Source organism: Prionailurus bengalensis, chromosome C2 (genome assembly GCF_016509475.1).
Source record: "Prionailurus bengalensis isolate Pbe53 chromosome C2, Fcat_Pben_1.1_paternal_pri, whole genome shotgun sequence".
Lineage (NCBI taxonomy): Eukaryota > Metazoa > Chordata > Mammalia > Carnivora > Felidae > Prionailurus > Prionailurus bengalensis.
The window spans coordinates 97,467,217-97,483,550 of NC_057350.1; the positions used below are offsets into that span (position 1 = coordinate 97,467,217).

Consider the following 16,334-nt stretch of genomic DNA (forward strand, 5'->3'; position numbering starts at 1 on the left):
AATATCTTTCCATTCTGTCATCAATTTCTTTGTCTCCTGAAGACACTTCTTGTTATCTCTTACCAATATGGCCGAGAAAGTATGATAAGAGTCCTTCTTATAGAGGCTAAAAACTTGGCTTTACTCCTGTCCTCCTGAACATTGCAGTTTCCCACATTACTATGGGTAGATCAGGGGTCCAGACTGTGTTTTCTAAAGCCAGCCCATATGCACACTTTGTCTTTGTGGACCTGATGTGACCTCTCTGCAGCACCAAGGCTGACAGATGTGTTCATATCTAATGTTGACTTTGTTCAGATACGCAAACTGTCACCTCCTCCCCTCCTACCTACCTTCCAAATGTTAAAGTTCCATTCAGCCTTTTCTAGTCTTCTGACTGGTAAATTGCATGAAGTTCTAGAAAATAAAGCATTCAGGGTAAATTTTGGGAGCTGGAAGAGGAAGAAATCAACTGTCAACTTCAAAGTGAGAAGGACAGCAATAGTCTGAAAAAGTTGTCTCTCAGTACAGATTCTGTAGGGAGTATATTTCTCTATTATTTCAATTATTACAACTTCCTGAATAGGTTGAAGGTCATTCATAATTCACACTTGTGTCATTTTTAGACATGCCAAATGCAGTCTATTAAGCATAAATAAAACTTCAGTGCTTGACCAGGAAAAATAAACGGGGATTCATAACAATGAGGCCTTGTTCATCTTTTTAAAAGTAAATGATGTGTTTTCTTTTTTTTTTTTGTTTTCCCCCCTGTGCACTGAATTTCTCTTCTGTCTCAATTGTACAAGCACAATACTTTAAATTGATCCAAGCATAGCAAACTAGACTGTAAGTCTGGTCTGACAGATTCTAGATTTTTCTATTTTATAGGATAATAAACAAGGACCCATATTATTACCATTTACAAATACAAATAGTAGCATTGTCTATTTGATGGAGGATTAGGTTGAACACAGGCCTTGACAGTATAAAACAGAATTCGTCTAAAGTCTTTTATAGCCTATTAACTTTCCTAATGGAATGCCTATAAGCATCCATACTTTTTTTAGTGCTTGTGCTCTTGGACTTAAATAACAAAGCAAGATAAATGTTTAATAAAATATGATTAATTCCAATTCCAACTACATATAATATATAACTCTATATAACATAGATTATATACAATATGCTATATAAAATATACCATATAATTACATATCACTTACATGATATATAACATGAATTAAGTTATATATTTATATAGTTATATATTTATATATATATATTTATATATTTATTTATATTAATACCTAAAATAGGAGATTACTCATATTTTATGCAAATTTAAAATTTCTCCAAGGTGTATAATTTGCCACGTTTATACATCACATATAAAATATATGTGCTTGGGCACATATATACTTATATATAACACTGTATGGAAATATATTTTTGGAAATCTAAAATTTGTTAAATCAAATCCAGTCATCACTGCCTTTTGTCCCTAGCTCTGCCTTGTGAACATTAAGTGAATGGATATTCTTTTGGCATTTGGAACTGGTTTCAAGGTTTGATTAAAATACATTAAGTATAATAATTATGTTTAGAGTAATTCCTATATACATGTGTGGTATTATATTTATGCCTTAGATCATGAATTTTACCACTAGTAAAAGTGAGTAATTTGGGGCAATTCTAGTTTTATTTTTAAATACTCGAAAGATTTAGCATTAAAAAACATTTTCAGAAATTTCACTACTGTGTTATTTTAACAAACTTAAAAAATAAAAAAAATACAAATTGATCTATTAAGATAGTGACTATAAATATTTGTTCTTATAAATCGAGGCATCCAGAGATCTAGATCTTTATCCACACTTACCAAGGTAGAAATATAGCTTTCTGGAAAAATAAAAAGAGCCCATGAAGATATTGGGAAATTAAAATTTTTTATATGATAAAATGAAAAAACCACCTTAACTTTCAAATGTGTCAAATGTATGGACAGTTAGATCATGGTCATAACGTGTTTTATTTCTGGAATTTGTTATTAGCTACCAAAGAGAAAATTCTGGAGGAGTTAACACATTTTAAAAATATTTATCATGACTTTTAAAAGAATGGAATTTTTATATATTCCTATTTTCTTATGCTCTAAGGCCCTGTTCCTCTTATCTTTCAACTTATATTGTGAGGAATTGAGATTTTTCCCTCTAATAAAGCGTTCCGAGAGAGACACAACAAAATAATAAATCAACAACCCTTTTATATCAATTTGAACTTTTTCTAAGTGTTTGAGACTTTGGGGTCCCCCTTTATATCCTTGAGTTGAATTCATCACAAAATCCCAGACCCCAGGACATTTTTATTTTGGATCCAGATAACTTTTTCCATAAAACCCCCTGATGGGAGAAGAGATCATTTCTTTTATGGAATTTAACAGAGTAATTGATTCCCTTCCCTTTTTCTCCAACACAAAAACCAGAGAGGTTATATCGGTAGGATCTCTGCTTCTGGTACGTAACTCAGATGACATATAATTCATAGGACTGCAATAGAACTGAGATTTTGAGAATATACCGGGTTTAAAGACATTATGGTTATATTTTTTAAGAGCATGGCCAAGAATACTTAAGATACAAACCTGTGGGAAAAACTACATAAATCACTTCTGTTATTTATTTTATTTTTATTTGCTGAAAGACCTGTTTTGTAATACAAAAGTGTAGATGTGATATCTTACTTTCGAAAGGCTTGATTCCTCCAAGATTCCTTTCCATCATTCCTCCACGCAACTTTTTTTGAGGCAACAAATTGTCATTATGTTTTTGTTTAAACCACTCCTCTCACCTCTCAAAGGCCTGCCTGTGTATTAGTATTGCTAGAACATAAATTAACTTTAGATGTCGACAGCTCTGGATTCGAGTATTCAAGTTAGATTTGGGGGCCATTGTAATCCTAGGTGGAAAAGCAGAATTTTGCCGAATCTAAGATCCGAAGAGATGAGATATAAAGAGGATCGCAAGTGGTAGCAACACCTTGAAAGAAAGCTCTAGAATTGTAAGGGTGTGGTAGATGGGACTTTGAGGCACATTCTTATTGCTGTGTGAGGAAGCGTGCCCAGAATCTGCCCTCATTACGTCTGGCGCTTGCCAGTTCTTTTCAAACCTCAGTTTCATGAGCACCATAAAAATTCACTTAAAATCGAAAAGAACACCCTGAAGTTAAAACCCACTCTGCTTTGCCTTGCCTTTCATGGCCTGGAATGTCACCTTTTACCTCCAGTAAATAAAGCCAACATCAACACTCTTCCGTGTCTTTTATTTTTTGTGCACTCAATATTCTTCACATGACGATCTGTACACTTAAAGGGAAATTACAGTAGTGATCTATGTCGCTGCAAAGAGAATTGTCTTTATAATATATAGTTACAACGTACCTATCATTTTCTTTTGTTTCTTGGGCTGTTCACATTGGATCGAGTAAATCTAAAATGGAATTAAAAGAGACATGATTAATAGTGGACTACAAAGAAATGATGATATCATGATACTTTCTTGAAATGATCTGGCATGTGTGTCTAAGCAGCATTCCCCAACAGAGACAATTGCACTGTTTTACGGTCTTGCAGGGTATTGTCTCTTTAACCTCACTATTTCCGAGAAGCCACCGAAAAGTTCTAATATGTCACAATTCAAATGTCAACATGTTGTTGGAAAGGAAGCTAATAAGTTAAACCTTTGAGAGATGCCAAAAAAAGAGGTGATTCAAGCTGTTGAGAGAAGTCCATTGTTTTCTAAAGGGAAATAGAACTCCAGAATGAAATAGGGTACTTACAAGCATTTAATTGGAAAGTTTAGGGGAAAAGAGCAAATGCACAATCATTTTTTTTTCAATCTGATAACTTTTTGAACAGAACTATTCCTTTCAGTGTACTTCCAGAAACAGGAAAATGTGAAGGCTAGGGTTAATAAGATACAAACTGCAAATTCTCTGATTTTTGTAGAAATAGCACATAACACGGAATAATTTTCTTAAGATAGTCTGGAGTCTATCTCTGGGTGGATAGAAAGCATCCTAGGTTATATTCTAACATATTCTAGCAACATTTTATGTTTGGCATTATTTTCTGTAAACCAATTTCACCTGGTTAAATTACTGTTGAATGAAAAAGGATGATTTTATTTTGACAGGAAAGAAACTAAACAGAAAACATTCCTCATTGAGTTATTTTTGAAATTTAGCACAGTTTTGTGCTGTGATGTTTTTATAGAAAAAAATAAACAATTGGACTTTAGAGCCACCTACTGGAATAAAGAGGCACATGCTTACGTTTGATGTCCTCTGCTTTTCAGAAGATAAACAAATAAGATAAATACAATTAAAGTTATGCACACTTCTGTTGATCTTTTAAAATATTAACCTACTCAATTTTTCTCAGTTTGAAATATCAAATATCCTGTAAGAAACCAACAATGTCTTCTAAAAATATGTTCTCATAAGTTCTCTTAATAATTTGTGTGATGTGAGTTTTCTCCCCCTTGGATTGAGACAGCAGAATCGAATCCCTAGTTTACTTGCTGTCTTTGTTGCTTCTGTTGGTGTGTGTGTGTGTGTGTGTGTGTGTGTGTGTGTGTGTATGTGCACGTGTGACTGTTACTGGTCTCATTTTCACCAGTTAATTGTATAACGTCATTCTTTCTTCGACAACCTCTATCTGGTCGTTATGTAACAAATAATCTTAGAATAAAATTTAAAAACTATGAACATTTTTGTGAGAAGATGAATAAGCACCTTAAACATTTTCATGATTAAGTGCTCTTTTATTGAGATATCATTGACATATAACATTATATTAGTTTCAGGTGTGTAACGTAATGAATTAGATATTTGTATTCTTTTGTGTGAATTAAATGCTTTTATAAGTGGAAAAACCCTGAAGCCTGGACAAGTAAGTTGGACAATGACTTGCCTAAGGTCACAGAGCTGGTCAAGGTGGGGGTAAAAGTAGGCAGCTCTAGGAAATTATAGGTCCACGCTTGCCCCACAGTTGTTTAGTCAGTCATTAACAGATTGATTCAATTCTTTCTCTCCTCAGAATTTTTCTAGAAAGCAGAGGAATAAACACCTCCCCCTACTACCCTGCTAAATGAATCAATTAAAGGCATACTGCCTGCTTTCAGAGAGTGGGAGTCAGGAGCTGAGGCATGAGGTCAAGTCCTGGGTCTGGGAGTTCTGATGATTGGTGAGAGAGGGATTAAGTTTTTTAAAAACAAAATAATCTCCTTTGACTATGTGCTCTACAGACCGGTTCTTTATGTCATGTCCTTCTAACCTATTCCCTAAAAAAACACCTTGTTGAGAAGGTGCTGCTTTTGAGGACATGCTGAGGGAGGCAATTGTGCCCTGCCACCCTTAGCGAGGCTACTGCTGGATAATGCCAGACGCATTCAGCTCTGTGAATACGTGTGTGGTTCCCTAGAGTGAGGAATTCAGAGAAGGGAAAGTTCTTTGCTAAACATTACACAGAGGTGTATGCAACACGGTAAGCCTTGTCTTAAGACAATTTGATTGGTGAGGTAGGATATAGAAAAGATTTGTGAACTGGCATGAGAATCACAGCTTTCCATTTGTCAATAGAAGGCCAATTTTCAGGACATAAAACAGGAAGTCACACTTCTTTTGACAAAAATAAAAGGAAATATTTGTTTATGCTATGAGAAAATGTACAGATATTAGTGCATATCTTGCCCTTTCTTAATATTCACTTCTTTCTCTCTTCCCACCCAACCCTTTCTGGTGTTTTGAAGATATTTTATAGAGTAGTCACAGACATTGCGCCAGGAGAGGAGCTCCTGCTGTTCATGAAGAGTGAAGACTATCCCCATGAAACTATGGCGCCGGATATCCACGGTTAGTACTGTTCACACCCCCATCCTCCGCGTCCTCATCTGGTCGCCGTGACGGAGCATCTGTGTGGGGCCATCACACATTCAGTTTTCCTGGCTCTTCAGTGTCAGTTTTCACAAAACTCCTTCTCTTCTGAGTGGCTCTTTTCTTGGCTTGACATCTGGCTAATGTTACTGTGAATCTTGAGTAAGCAGAGGTCTTCCCTCAAGTGGAGGCCAAACGAATTCTGAATATATCAACTGAGATATCCCACCGTTGCAACTTTTTTGTCAATACCTTAGACTATGGTGAGAATCCTTTCACTATACAAAAGTCATTTCAGAAAGCTCAGTTTGGGCTTTCATCAATCTGGTGGGTGTTTCTTCCCATCTAATGTTCTATTCCTGGAAAAAGTATGTCTCCTTGAGTAAAATCCTAGTTGGCATGACAAGATGGGAGAGGGCTGGGGGGAAGGGGTTTAGGAGAAAAATACACATGAGGAAACTTTACAGCCAGAGTTTTTATTTGCCAGAGGCCTATTCTAAATCAAATGAAGGGGATATCAAAAGAATTATAATTATTAGTTATGCATGTATAGAACAGATGAAGAGATAATTCTATCCGTATTGAAGTGTTACCATTGGGATGAGAATTTAGTACTTTTTCCGTTCTCTTTCCTATTTCTTTCTCCTAATGTAACATGATTTGGTTAAACATAATCTAGTGGTGTCTTTAGAATGTTTTATAGTTGGAAGGACCACTGGGAAGGGTTACTCACCCCAGCTTAGCTGACAGGTGGGGACGGAGCCACCTCCCATCCCTTTGGCATTCCGGATGGGAAAACCTCAGCCTCTGCTCTCTGTAGCTTTTGCGAAGGAAGCTACCAGTCTTGGCTGAGTCTTTACTTGAACATTTTTTTCCTTTGGCTGAGCTGCATTCTGCCTCTTTGTAGATTATACCAGTTATATTTTGGGGAACCTTTTGGAAATTGTTTTCTTCTCAGAAACCCAGTGTTCTCAACCAACCTGGTAGAGCTTAAGCCTGAATAAGGAATCTTACCCAATGGTGTCTGGGACAGACGAAGCATGAGGGCATAGGATACGAAACGTAATCTAGCTTTCTCTAGTGCAAGGCAACTTTCACTGGTGAATGTTAGACCTAAAAAAAGGTTTTCAAGCAATTCTTTTTAGAAATATGAGTGATTAGCTTACTATTCTCAAAAGCCTGAGTGGAAGTGATTCTTCTTCTTTTAGGGCTACGATTCATAAATTACCTGCCTTCACAACACCCTTGAACCCATCAGCTGCTTTTTATTTTCATTGTGTCACACACACACACACACACACACACACACACACACTATACCAGATACTATATGCTCTCCATTTATTATCTCATTTAGTCTTACACATTGATCAAAGCTATAAGAGAGGAATCATATTTATTATACAGATAGAGAAACTGAGGCTATCTAAGGACTTAGATAAATTTACCTTAGGTCTAGGTAAATTGGCCAAGATCACATGACTAGAAAGTGGTAGTTAACTTTCAAACCGAGGTCTTGTTGTCTGTAAACCCTAGGCCTTTCCCATCCATTCTGTGGCTTGGAGATTCTGTTTGTGTTCAGCCTGCTCGTGAGATCCTAAATGTAGATCTTAAATATTGTGAAGAGTATAACAGATTATATTACATGGTTCCATTACCTGGTTAGTGTCATTGAGAGACATGTCTTTAGAGCTGAGGTGATTTATTTTAGAATACCCCTACCTTCCTGAACCCTCTACGGTCCAAAGTTGACACACTCTATTAAATCTACATGCTGCTTTCTTTACTGTTCTGGCCCCGCTGTTACTGGTTTAATTGATATGAAACCTGTCTTGTATGTGGATTTTAGCAGTGGTGTCTCCTCTGACCTCTCCTTCACTTCTCACATCACAGCTAGGCTTTCTGATTGTCAGCGGCTTTCAGTTCCCTTCTCAGCATGGACCCCCCCGCAAAGCCCCTAGGGACCTGCTACCTTCTCTGACTTCACTTCCCCTAGCTGCTCTACATGTACCCTATCAACTCGCCCTATTTTACTACAGTTTTGCTTTTCCACCAGCTGCCATGTTCTTCCTGGCCTTTATCATTGGTCCACGCTGTTCCCACTGCCTGGAACATCCTCCTTCATCCCACTTCACCTGGCTGATGCTTGCTCATTACAAATCCTTTTCTGAACCTCTCTCCTTCAGATTAGATGGATTAGACATGTTCCTCTGGGCTCCTTTAGGCCCCATGCATGCATCTGTCATAAAATATATCACACTCTATTTGTTCACATGTGTATCCCCTTGAGTTTCTTATATAGTCATTCCCTAGCAAAATGCCTAGCATTTGTTGGTGACTAAAATATTCCCCCCAAAACATTCAGTCAATGAAAAACTGGCTATAGGTCCTGGCTGTAGCTCTATAAAACAGGGATTATGTATCATGCTGCCCGGGTGTCTTTTCAGCATTCTGAGCTGTTTTTAAGACTTCTGTGACTGTGTCTGTGTGATGTGTGCATCGTACAGCCTCATGAGCAGGCAAAAAGCTATTGAGATGGAAAGAATAGGAACAATACCATCACTGCCTGGCACCTTATAACCTTGTTATCTCTACTCCCCACTATTACCATTTATTTATCTTACTGATGCAAAGGGCAAATTCATGATATGTTGGCTGTTTAACAAGGCCCTGCCAATTAGCCCTGACCCTAGGGTAGCATAAATTAGTCTCGAAGGGTACTAAAAACATCTTGTGTCCATTAGGTGGTAATGACGAATGTAAGGAAACATCCACGTTTACTGATGCTAACCAGTGTAAGCATGACTCAGATAGGGACTCTGTGTCCCATGTGCCCTCCGGGTCACATGGCACAGTGAGACGTGTGTGAGAGAGACAGAGATGGGTTCAAATCCTGGCACAACCACTTGGCTCTATAACCCCTGACTGGTTTCTGAACTTCCCTGAGCTTTAATAGCTTCATCTGAAGATGGAATAAAAATATGACATGTAATTTCTCATGATCAGGTTATGAGAAATATCAATCATCCGTGAACAGGGTGGAGGGACTATATCATGCACAGTAAGTGGTCATTCTTACTTTTAGTGTCTTGTGAATATTAAACCCAGGAAGGGTTTAAGCCGTAACGTGTTATCTGGTAAGAAGGCTGTACTGTAGCCGCAGACACCACGTTATCGTGCTAGGCTCTGTCCTGTACGTGTATTAGTTTTAATTCCTATTAAAATTAAAGTGGTAGAAATAACAACTAAATAGTTTCCATTATGTCTTCCATAAAAACGGCCGGTTTGTGGTGACACTTCTGATCGCCCAGTCCTGGTAACACCTGAATTATTTTCACAGAAGAACGGCAGTATCGCTGTGAGGACTGTGACCAGCTCTTCGAGTCCAAGGCGGAGCTAGCAGATCACCAAAAGTTCCCGTGCAGCACCCCTCACTCAGCATTTTCGATGGTGGAAGAGGACTTCCAACAAAAACTCGAAAGTGAGAACGATCTCCGAGAGATACATGCGATCCAGGAGTGTAAGGAATGTGACCAAGTGTTCCCCGATTTGCAAAGGTTAGAAATGGCATGTTGCACTACAAGACGTGTTTATTTACTCTGCAGTGAAGTGTGGTTATGCTGAATTTTCAGAATTTATGCAGATGGAAAATCTGGAACTGTGATGAACCTGACAAGTGTGTTAGTGACATGTTCATAAATCAGTTTTCCTTGGAAATTCTTATCTGTAAAATGTTTACAAGCAAGTTGGAATTAGTTATTTTGACGCTAGATGGAAAATAATATGTTTATATTTATTTAAGTAGTATTATTGGCAACTGAAAGAAAGCGTAGCATGACAGCACAAACTATGACTTAGAGGAAGAATCAAGAATGCCGGAGCAACACTGATGCCAATTTAATCATGTGCCAAACAGTAAAGCTGGTTCCAAAAACACCTAGATGACAAAAAAAAAAAAAAAAAAAAAAAAAAAGATTGATTCTGGTATACACTTAATGAAAGATCGATGACCTTTTGGTAGATCAGTGTAACCCATGGATTTAATTTCAACTATTTAAACGGCACATATATAAAAGAATAAGAAAATCATGCCCAATGAAGAAAATGTTTTATTTCCCAAAAGGGAAAGAATAAACATGATCTAAATGAAATTATTCTTTAATACTTACTTTTAACAAAGTGAAAATCATGTATCAGCAATATGGTAACTTTTTATAGGCTTTTGAACTTCATTCAAGAACTTTTTTTTTTTTTAACTTCTATTAAAGCAAACAGCCACCCTGGAACCTCCCCTTTGAGAACTACATTGATTATTATGCTATAAAATAGTTCTTCTGATCAGAGATACAGAACCAGCTAATAGGTTTTCCGTGTGCTTCTACCGAATGGATTTTGCCGTGGCCCACAAACAATTTTAACAATTGTATTTGTTTCTTTGCTTTTATTTAGTTTATTTTTTTAACTTTTGTTCATTTTTGACAGACAGAGACAGAGCACGAGTGGGGAAGGGGCAGAGGGAGGGAGACACAGAATCTGAAGCAGGCTCCAGGCTCTGAGCTGTCAGCACAGAGCCTGACGCGGGGCTTGAACTCACGAACCGCGAGATCATGACCCGAGCCGAAGTCGGAGGCTCAACCGACTGAGCCACCCAGGCGCCCCTCATTTCTTTGCTTTTAAATCCAGAAATGATCCTTGGAATCTATAATCAGAACTTCAAGTGAACATAACCCTGTATTTAAATGGTTATGGTAGTGTATCAGCTGGCCTTAAGAGTGTGAGTTACTCATGGTTTACCTTGGACAGTCCACCTGTTTCAGTTTATCATTTTATTTCCTTTCTTTCTTCAGTGTCTCTCCTTCTCTCTCCATTGATGGCCCTGCATCCGCTTCTCTGTCTAGGCTTCTTACAGGAAAGGATTTCATACAGTAGTCATTGATTTTAATGGATAAATAACTTAAAAAAGCATCAAGGATGACCCATTCCTTCAGGAGACTGAGTCAAAAGGATAAATTTCTAAGCTTGAAAATTTCTAGGCTGGAAAGATTTAGCTTTTAGAGGGAAAACGTAGGGAATAAGAGGGCTTTCCCGGTACCCTTTAAACTCATCTTTGCCATTTAATATAAATCCACGTAGAGAATCAATCTGTTATAAATGTTTGGTAACACTTAGATTTGTATTATAAAAAAGTCAGAGCATATCTCATAAATGTAATTGTGCTCAAATTAAAAAATAAAATGAAACGAATAAATACCTGTGGGTAAGGAAAGTATTTATTACCGTAAAGCAGTATCTCTGATGCCAGAGATTCAGTATTATTTCCTTCAATTTTGCTATCAAAAATAATGGGCAGCATTATAAGACAAAAAATGGTGGATTAGACACTAAAATGTAATTCCTACTGCCCACTAGAAGGCATGGTGACACCTAGGTAGAGAGAGTTTCTTTTCTTACTGGCTCTGGGATTGAGGCTGAGTCAACTCTACTTAATGCCAAAACCAACTGCCAGTTTGGTTCCTTCAGTCAAAAACATTCAGTGGGAAACAATAAGGAAACCTAATTATCTGGTATTGGATGAACCCTCAGAACTTTCTTTTTGGTAGCTCAGCCAGACGGATATAGCATGTCACTATGCAACCTGAGGTCGACCATATAAGTGGTATTTTTGGTTATATAATTTATTCATGTGCAGAACTTACATTCCCCGAATATTTTCCACTTTATTTAATCCTATTTTGTTGCTTTATACTTTAAACAAATGAGAAAAATTTTTTGACATGATAATTATTCTGTTCTGTATCTTTTCTGTCAAATGTTGAGAAAAAATACCCTCTCGCCCCCCAAAAGGGCAAGGACCAAAGGTTAATATGCAAAAATTGCAAAGAACCCAGAAGGCTAGGCAAAGCTCTATAAAATAGGATGAAGTTCTATGAGAAGTGGAGAAGCCTCCCTAACAGCTGACGGGATGGCTTCTGTGTCTGTGAAAGAAATACACATTTGGTTTTGTAAGAACCAGTTGTCTTTTGATTCTTTCTAACACTGAGTGATAGAACAATATGGATTTTATGCTAGATTAGAAGAAAAAGAAAGAATTCCTCTTACACTGCTAGTTAGTTTTCCCCCTGTATGCCATGTACTATATTCTTGAAACCTTATCATATCCTTGGAGTAAGGGCACAGGAATAAGACTCAATGTACAGGCCTGTCTCTCCCATTAGATTTCAGAGTTTATGATTTGACGTGCATATTGGAATATATGTCATCAAATGGCATGCCCTCCTGAGTGGCTGAGGATGACAGTGAGTATATGAATCTGTGCCATGATTTCGGAAGATGTCCCTGACTCAGTTCAATGTTAACCGCAGTTGATGATATCTCTCTCTTAACTCTATTAATAACATTTCAACTCGTGTAACAAACAGAGGATTGCATATTGTAGATAAAGGTAGGGCTGTCCTTGTGACTCCACACACCTGTACTCTCCTGGTACCTTTTGTTCACAGAGATATCACCATTTGTGCTCAAACAGAATAGCATTACAAAGTCGACTGACTCACGGGGCAGGAAAAATAAGTTCATATGCCAATATGAATGGAGTTGTAGAGGGGAAGCTGTGGAGGAGAAAAAATATGGGAAAGACATTTCTGATTTATCAAGATAGGAGAAAGGGTACTTCATTTTGTCACGCACCCTGCCATTCACACAGCGTACGTGACTACTGGAAATATTCTAGGTGCACAGGGTCTTACTGGTACTCAACTTTAGAGTATTTATCTCACAGAAAAATAGAACATGGCAAAGAAAGAGTGCTTGCAGGATTGGTAGTTGTTGTTGTTGTTCTTCTTAATATCTTTGTACTGTGGAAAGTTTCAAAGTATGCAAAACTAGAGAGGGATGGTGTAATAAACCCCCATATGCTCAGTTTCAGTAATTATCATACAAGGCCAGTCTTGTCTCAGCTATACTTGTTCAGATTACTGAAACAAATCCTGGACATTATGTCATTTTATTCATAAATAGCTCAGTATGTATCTGTCGAAAAAAGGACTCTTTAGAACACAAATTTCTACACCACACTTTAAAAATAATGATTCCTTAATATTACCAAATATAAAGTCAGTATTCAATTTCCCCCAGTTATCTCATTATTTTTAGTTTTATATTTGAACTACGATCGTAATAAGATCTGCCATTGCAATTTGTTGGCATGTCTCTTTAAAATTTTTTTATTGAAAATTTTTTTAGTGTTTATTATTTTTGAGAGAGACAAAGAGAGAGTGTGAGCGGGGGAGGAGCAGAGAGAGAGGGAGGGAGACACAGAATCTGAAGCAGGCTCCAGGCTCTGAGTTGTCAGCACAGAAGCCGACACAGGGCTCAAACTCGCACACCATGAGATCATGACCTGAACTGAAGTCGGACGCTTAACCGACTGAGCCACCCAGGTGCCCCTCTTATGTCTCTTTTAATTTATAAGTTCCTTCAGTCAAAGTCAGTCTTTCTTTCTCTCCCTCCCTTCCCCCCTCCTTCCCTCATTGAAATTTATTTATAGAAGAAACTAAGTGTTTTTTCCTGTAGCATTTCCTCTAGTCTGGATTCTACTGATCATGTCCCCTTGGTGTTAACATCTTTCTCCATCTTCTCTACTTCCTGTAAACTCACAGTTACATCCCAAGCCTTGATCAGATTTAGGTTCATTGTTTTAAGAATAATACCTCACTGATGCTATGGTTTATTTCCTTCAGGAGGCACAAGATTTATTTCTGACTTGCCTACATTTATTAATTGCTTACATGCTGTAAAATGGATGTTTTCTACTTCTATCATTATTTCATTATTTATTATCTCTGTTAATTCTACGCAGAGAAACTTCCCCTCATTGTTTATTTGCTCACCCTGAAGTACAGTTCATATAGGAAGGGCAGGACATGTGGGTGAGTTTTCTCTTTACTTACTAGTTTTCAGAGTAATGATTTTGCTTCTCAGAATCTTCCAAGGGTGACCCGTGAGCTTTTGTTTGTGCGATGTTGAATATTGTTTTTGTTAAAAGATGAAATTATTATTTTTATTGATGCTTAAATTTCCTCATCTTTGGTCAGGGGTTGTTTTTTCACGTTGGTACCTTAATTCTTTTGACATGCTCTATAACTTTCTTGCTTTTTGCCGTAACAAGATGTTCAAGGCCTATCGTGTATCTTGGGCTTCAAGTTTGAAACAGGCTATTTCTCCAAGAAGCTCTGGTTACTTTAGGGGTAGTATCCCCGTGTGTTATCTGTGCATATTTAATTAACAAATATGTTCAAATATCTGACTATCACAGCAATCCATTATCTAAAATATTTGCTTTTCATTAAATCCATGCAGATTTCATATACAAGTTTTAGAAAAGAGATGGAAATATTTGAGAAGCAAAAATATTCTAAGCTTGAAAACAGAAAAATTATCCTTGTGAGAAACTTCTAACTCCGTTTTTCTTCTGAAGGGCTTTAATAGTGCATCCACTTATATTATTACACATTTTCTTTCCTCCCTAATTCATAGGCGCTATATACATATGCTTCTATATCTATGTATACACATATCCATTCATCGCTCATCTGCAGGGCCATCCATTCATCCATCCGTCTCAGGGTTATTTTGGGAAGTTGCCTGGTGAATAGTTAGGTTACAACTCACTTTTCCACTTGGAGATATGGATAGAAACAAAAGTACCTTTTTGAATCTAGAGGTTATATATTAGAAAGGATACCTGCCTGCATGTTCTTAAGCATGTTTTGAAGATCTTCAGTTTCAGTGTTTGTGTTTGAATTAAGTGGGTATTAGCAATGTGTGTTGCCCTTAGAATGGTGTGGTGAATCCAGAACTGGGCAATTAACTAGTCGTTTATCGTGCCTCTAACTTGGCAACTAACCCCTGATAGCTATATCAGATTTATTTTCAAACAACAGGGGTACTTCTCTGTGTTAGTGAAGGACACAGTCTAGGAAGAATAAATATTCTTTCGTCTGTTGTGAGCCTGTTTCTTCTCTTTGTTTCTTCTCTTCTCTCACCTCAACTCCTTTTCCTTCTCATTTCTTTAATTGCCAGTTGGATTAGCAATAAAATGACATTCTGTTTATGAATGTATTCTTTGTCACCGTGTCTTATTCAACCAATTGTTCTCTTAACAGCCTGGAGAAACACATGTTGTCACATACTGAAGAGAGGGAATACAAGTGCGATCAGTGTCCCAAGGCATTTAACTGGAAGTCCAATTTAATTCGCCACCAGATGTCACATGACAGTGGAAAGCACTATGAATGTGAAAACTGTGCCAAGGTACAGTGAATTTGTAGACTACTTGGCCTCTCTCTGTCATCCTGCTCTCTCTTAATCCATCACTTGCTATGATATATAAAAACAACCCTTGAGAGGGGAAACTATAAATATCTTGAGAAAAGTAGACTGAGTGTTGTATGCTAAAAGGCATTAGTACAGTGTATAAAAACACTTAGTGGGTACCCTTTTATTTTTGTAAGGGAGGAAGTGAGGCTTAATGGTGAGTTCCAGAACTAGGTGTCAGACATCCTTGGTAAATTCCTGGTTCCGCTACTGGCTTGCCAGTGTGGGGTTGTTTTATAGCCTTATGGAGAATGAAAATTGTATCCAATGCACATTACTGATTTCTTTTAATAGCAGTTTGCGAGGAAGTCACATAAAGTTTCTGAATGCCTATTCAGAAAGAATAGGAGACTCCTACATTTGCAGATTTTTCCACCCAAGTCCCCACCATAAATCATGACTTGGTTCTAATTAAGAGCACGGTGCCTTAGTGGCCTGCCTTAGTGGCCACTGCTGAGCAGCATAAGGGTGCAGTGAAGCACTCTACCTTGACCATGACTCTGAAACATGGAAACAGTAGTTCACATCATTTAATGTTCATGGCTCTCAATTAACTAAAAGGTGCGCTGATGTTATTGAAGTTGATTTCTATTTCCAAAACCTTTTTATAGCATTTGAATATCTTTCTTCATGCCAGTGGAAATTGTGATATTTGAAATTATCTTTAGAGATGCTTTGCTCCCAGAAGTGTGGGTGACTTTTTCTCTTCTCTTCTCTTCTCTTCTCTTCTCTTCTCTTCTCTTCTCTTTAGTATAATGTTTAAAGGAATGGTTTTAGCTTAATGGTACCTTGCTTGAAACAGTGTTAGCATTATCCCTGGGAGAACTCCTTGAATAGATTTGAGATACTTTCGTAAAAATCCCCCCAATTTCGTACATAGTGTGTTTTGGTTTAAAGGATGGAAGTAACATACCATTTTAAATAATGTCTTGGCTGGCATTTTATTTTTCAACCCTAATCACTCTAAATGGGATCAAGAAGATCTTGACTGTGGTCTGTCATGCCATTAATTATTTCGTTCAACTGATACCGATGGACATTTCCTGCTA

At 37.4% G+C, this 16,334-nt stretch overlaps 1 protein-coding gene across 6 annotated transcripts in view; it reads left to right on the forward strand.

The window, feature by feature from the left end:
* MECOM (MDS1 and EVI1 complex locus) overlaps positions 1 to 16,334 on the forward strand; it is a 564,248-nt gene that overhangs the window by 510,724 nt on the left and 37,190 nt on the right. For all 6 annotated transcript variants that reach the window (XM_043594949.1, XM_043594951.1, XM_043594950.1 and 3 more), the window contains 3 exons: positions 5,787 to 5,889; positions 9,251 to 9,467; positions 15,075 to 15,222. In XM_043594949.1, the coding sequence (XP_043450884.1) occupies positions 5,787 to 5,889; positions 9,251 to 9,467; positions 15,075 to 15,222 (468 nt within the window). The remainder of the gene's footprint in view (positions 1 to 5,786; positions 5,890 to 9,250; positions 9,468 to 15,074; positions 15,223 to 16,334) is intronic.